We start from the raw sequence: 5,581 nt of genomic DNA on the forward strand, positions 1-5,581 counted from the left end.
GAGGGGGACGACTTACCGGTCCTCCATCTGTGATCCATGAAAAATGGAAATGTTAGTGAGTAGTGGATGCTGGGGACTATCTTTACTTCAAATAGCTCACACTAAATGGCTCATTTGGCTGGGCTGTGGTGGCGCACGCCTTTAATCCCAGCACTTGGGAGGCAGAGGCAGGCGGATTTCTGAGTTCGAGGCCAGCCTGGTCTACAGAGTGAGTTCCAGGACAGCCAGGGCTACACAGAGAAACCCTGTCTCGAAAAAAACAAAACAAAACAAAACAAATGGCTCATTGGGTCCCTGTAAGTGTCACAATCATTTTCTGAAGACACCATTCTCTCTCAGACCTTGAACACTGAGAGCTTAAGTAAACCAGCTGGGAGGTGCTGGAGCCCAAACCCTACCAGAGTAGCCAGGCTTCACAGTGGCTTCCTGTTTTTCTAACTACTTCAGAGTTTCCTCTTTCTTCTCTCTTTCTTTTTTTTTTTCTCCAGACAGGGTTTCTCTGTATAGCCCTGGCTGTCCTGGAACTCACTCTGTAGACCAGGCTGGCCTTGAACTCAGAAATCCGCCTGCCTCTGCCTCCCAAGTGCTGGGATTAAAGGCATGTGCCACCACCGCCAAGCCATTTGGTAGCTTTTCAAATACAGAGTCTATGTAGTGAGAAGAAAGAAAATCACTGATCTGGCCCAATGATTCCCATTATAGAGAGGCCCAGAGAGGGCAGTGGGCTGCTCAAGATCACACCGCAGAGAATGGGCATGTGATGGGCACGTGACCTTGAGTGGGAGGCCCTAGCAACATAGGCAAGCACAGCAGCAGCTTGAGGATGCGCTAGCAGTACCAAGAAGACACAACAGACACTTCATCAACAAATGCAGCTTGACTTTATTGGATGGAAACTCGCAGGGAGCCAACAGGGAAGGCCTGTCTGGGCAGGAATTCCATGGCTGAGCTGGACTGAGCAGTTGGTGTTCAGATCTGCGGGGGAGACCAGATCAACAGCCTAGGAGAAAGGGAAAATAAGACGGATCAATGGCGCCATCTACTGCGAGTGGGAAGGATTGCATTTCAGTCTGTTGCAGCCTCTCTGTATCTGGTGACTCCTATCTGCAAAGGTGAATCTTTGTATTGTTAGAGTCTGTTACAAAGTAACCAGACATGGAACTTTGGGCCTGGGTGAGACGCAGGAGCCGACTCTTCCCATACAGAGCTTATACAAGTTTGACACCTCCCAGACTAAAAAGCAAGGGAACTGGGTTTGGCCAACTTCTTTAATACCAACACTGGATATAAAAGCAGGAGAATCAGTATCAAGGCCAGCCTGAGCTACATGAAATCGATAATAATAATAATAATAATAATAATAATAATAATAATAATAATAATAATAATAATATGCCAGGAGGTGGTAGTCCACTCCTTTAATCCCAGCACTGGGGAGGCATAGGCAAGAGGGAATCTCTGTGAGTTTCAGGTCTACATACAGAGGGAGTTCTAGGACTCCAAAGGCTACACAAAGAAACCCTGAAAAAAAGAACAAAAAAAAAAAAAAAAAAAAAAAAAAAAAAAAAAAAAAAAAAATCCCAGCAAATGAACCTAACAAAACAGGCATGATGAAGGTGAGGCATGCCTGCTATCCCAGCCTGGGGAGGTGGAGATAGGGATGATCAGAAAACTCAAGATCATTTTCACTAAATCTTGAGTTCAGAGTTAGCCTGGGCTACATGAGACCCTATCTCAAATGAACAAGCAAACAAAGACACTGTACCATGAAATATCCAGGCTCCCCTAGAATGGCAGGAAGCAAGCAGACTGGTATGATCAGGGGAAGTAGTGGGGGTGAACAGGGAACCACTGCTGATGGATGTGGTGTTTTTCTCAGATAATGAAAATGATCTGGGACTGGTGACATGGCTCAGTGGTTAAGAGCACCGACTATTCTTCCAAAGGTCCTGAGTTCAAATCCCAGCAACCACATTGTGACTCACAACCATCTGTAACGAGATCTGACTCCCTCTTCTGGAGTGTCTGAAGACAGCTACAGTCTTACATATAATAAATAAATAAATCTTTAAGCTGGGTAGTGGTGGCGCACGCCTTTAATCCCAGCACTTGGGAGGCAGGCAGATTTCTGAGTTCAAGGCCAGCCTGGGCTACAGAGTGAGTTCCAGGACAGATAGCCAGACAGCCAGTGCTATACAGAGAAACCCTGTCTCAAAAAACCAAACCAAACCAAACCAAACCAAAAAGTATTTCTTTTTTTTTTAAAGAAGAAAATGTTCTGAAGTAGGTACTGATGTGGTTGTGTTCCACCACGAATGCATACAATGCTTATGAATGGCGCCCATGAACACAACACGGCAAACTGCATTTTCATCTTGATAACAAAGCTCGAAGGGCTGCACTGCCATCAGCAGGCGCTTGCTCCTGTTACAGGGCTGTTCTTCCTTCCTCCCAGGCCTTCTGCAGAGACCATGCTTATCAAACACAACCTTTTTTTTTTTTTTTCAAAATTAAACAAGCCCTTTTTGTTTTGTTTTTGTGGGGTTTTTTTTTTTTGGTTTGTTTGTCTGTTTGAGACAGGGCTTCTCTATGTGGCCCTGGCTGTGCTGGAACTAACAATGTAGACCAGGCTGGCCTTGAACTCAGAGATTCACTTGCCTCTCTCAGCTGCGATTAAAGGTGTGTGCTAAATACAGATTTTCATTAGAATGGTGTTGTATGCATGTCATGTGTGTGAAGGTCCGAGGACAGGAGGGTTCTGGAGACCAAATGCAGGTCGCCAGGCCTGCACACAAGGTGCCTTTGCCCACTCAGCCATCTTCCTGGACCTCATATACAACCTCACCTGGGAGATTACCTGGGGGAGGTCACCCCTGTAATCACAGCATTTGAGGAGTTAGGGCAGAAGGATTGTTGACCCTTCCAGATGGCCTGGGCTATACGGGGAGGCTCTATTTCAAAAATGATTTTTTTAAAAATAAAGAAAACCTTTACATAGAGGTCGGAAACACAGTAAGGTTGTTTGGAAGAGATGGAGGCGAGTGTCCCACCCACTCACCCAACCGATAAACCCCAGGGATTCTGGAGCATGCTGGATGCGCAGGTCCAAAGCTGTTTGTGGAAGACAAACCTTAAGGAGCCTGGAGTCTGCACAGGGACCAGGAAAGGCAACGGGGCAGAACGGAGGGGTGTGTCTCCTTCACAGACTTAATCTCAGGCACACCAAGCATGTCCAAGTCACAGTCTGAACGAGAGCAGAGCTAAACCCCAGACTCCATGCTGGCTCATTCCTGGACATGGACCAAATCCAGGGCCATAAAAGGACGGGGAAGCAATAACTTCTATTTACCTATTTATTTAAATTGTGTGTGTTGTGTGTGTTGAATGTGCGTGTGTAGAGGGCAGAAGACAACTTGAGGGATTCAGTTCTCTCCTTCCACCACATGGGTCCTGGAGATTGAACTCCAGGTTGTCAGGCTTGGTAGTAGGCACCCTCAACCTGCTGAACCATCTTTTGTTATTTTTAAATGTAATTTTTGAGACAGGGTCTCTCTATCTAATCCAGGTTAGCCTTGGCTTCCTGGTTCTCCTCTCCTGCTTTAGCCTCCTGTGAACTGGATCATTTTTTGGTTTTTTTGATCATCTTCACTTTTTAATTTGCTGGAATGTACCATATACACAGAACACATGGCCTAAGTTCTAAATGTTCACATTAAGGAGGATGCTCTACTCAAAGGGGAATCTCCTACCCCCAGTTATTACAGCTGGTCTCGGCCAGGGGCCCTCATCAGCGATATCATTTACACATTTGCACAGACTGCCTGCCTCATTCCCTCCTCTGTCACCCACCTGCATGGGGTTCTGGTCAGGTCACTTGCATTCACCAGGCCTCATGTTCTCAGTTCCAAAGAGGGCACAAACCACCAAAGTGACTGTAGTAACTCATGCGTCAGACACGCTGTAGAGGAGGTGAGGGTGCTGGACACAATGAAAACTGCTTGGTAGGCAGGCTTCCTGATGAAAGGGCACTGGTACCGGTCCACTTCCTGCCTCCCCAGAACCCATAACTCCGAAGGAAGACAGTTTAGATGGGTCATTGACTCTGCACCAGGCTGGGCTGGTGGCACATCCGGCTCCAAGTGAAAGGAAAGGCAGGGTGAGCATGAACTCATGCACAGGAGTGACAGAGGCTTGGGACACAGGTGTCTACTGTGAAGGGACAGTCACTTCACCAAAGTAGGAGGCTCACCATTTCAGAAGGGTCATATACTCTAAACTTAAACCACGCTGACCAAACAAGGTGCTTCAAGTCCCACGGGACTCTGGGAACATAACCTGGAGTTCTGTCTGCTCCCAGGAGGCCTTCAAGGCCTCTTGTAGTGGTCAATGATGATGTGCTTCCAGAGTGAGGCAGTGGGCTGAACACATTAGGGTAACCTCCTACCTCTCTCAAGAATCCCAAGTTCAGTCTGAGCACCTCAAATCAAAACTGGGAGCCCCAGTTGCAGTGTGCTCCAAAACTAGAGAGTGCCAACGGAGTGGTAAGAAGGTCTGGAGTTTTTCTATTACAGATGCCCTCTGGGTGAATTTAGGCAAAGATTCCAACCCCCAAAGAAATTACAATCTGAACTGCTTCTCGGCTCAAGCCTTTCAGATGAGGGACCCCAGGAGAAGCAACAGGCTTGTGCAACAATGGCCGGGGCCTCACCCACCTGCCTCTTCAGTTTATATCCGGAAGGACTCGCCCAGGTCCTGGCTACTTGGGGCCAAGGTAGGAAACAGCCTTTCCTGTTTTGTTGAGCGTTGCCAGCAGGGTGTCTGAGCTGTGCTCAGACTCGATGCAGACCTTCTTGTTGGGCAAGTCAATGTTGAACTCCACTCCTGCAGGAAGAAGCAAACTGGGATGTGGGAGGGGGAAGCAAAATCCTTCCACTCACTGAAACAAAGAGGTCGGCCTCCTTCATTATTCCTGTAACACCAGGCTTCTCTCGTGGAGCCAGGGAGCAGCGAGCTCTCTCTGTTTTAGGTACTGTGAGCGTGGCAGCTCTGCTGCAGGCTCTTCTCTGCGTGTAAGGAGTTTGGGTGATGGGGCTTGAGTCCAAAGCCTCAAGTACCAGGCGAACACTCCACTCCTAAACTCTTTCCTCAGCCCGAGAGTGAGTTTTCTCCTCTCCTCCCTCCCTGCAATCCTGCCATCACCACTACCTCCCTTTCCTATCTATGCCCATGCTAACCTCCCAGTTTAGCAACACGGAGCCCTCCTTCCTTCCCTTTCTTTATAATCTTATTTCAAACATTTTAAAAATTATGTTTATGTTTGAGCCTGTGTGTGAGTATGTTCATATGAGTGGAGGTGCCCTGTAGGCCAGAGGTGTAGGGTCTGGAGTTGTAAGTGGTTGTGAGGCGCCAGATGTGGGTGCTAGGTCTTAACCACTTAACCAGTCTTCTCAGCCTGGAATTTACTTATTTTTATCTATGTGTTTTTCTTTTTTCTTTTTTTAACTTTAAGTGCATTATGATGAGAAAAGATACATGATTTCAATTTATCTGAATTTGTTAACATTGAAAAACATATTTTAAG

The 5,581-nt window shown here is 47.0% G+C and overlaps 1 protein-coding gene across 1 annotated transcript in view; it reads right to left on the minus strand.

Annotated features, from left to right (window-relative positions):
* Nucleotides 1-861: 861 nt before the first annotated feature.
* Nucleotides 862-5,581, minus strand: part of Atox1 (antioxidant 1 copper chaperone) — an 18,936-nt gene continuing 14,216 nt past the window's right edge. The window contains exons 3-4 of the mRNA XM_031353578.1: nt 4,713-4,881; nt 862-1,000 (exon numbers count right to left, since the gene is read on the minus strand). Coding sequence (XP_031209438.1) covers nt 4,757-4,881 — 125 coding nt within the window. The 3' untranslated portion in view covers nt 862-1,000; nt 4,713-4,756. The remainder of the gene's footprint in view (nt 1,001-4,712; nt 4,882-5,581) is intronic.

The sequence above is a fragment of the Mastomys coucha genome, unplaced genomic scaffold (genome assembly GCF_008632895.1).
Source record: "Mastomys coucha isolate ucsf_1 unplaced genomic scaffold, UCSF_Mcou_1 pScaffold5, whole genome shotgun sequence".
NCBI classification, from domain to species: Eukaryota; Metazoa; Chordata; class Mammalia; order Rodentia; family Muridae; genus Mastomys; species Mastomys coucha.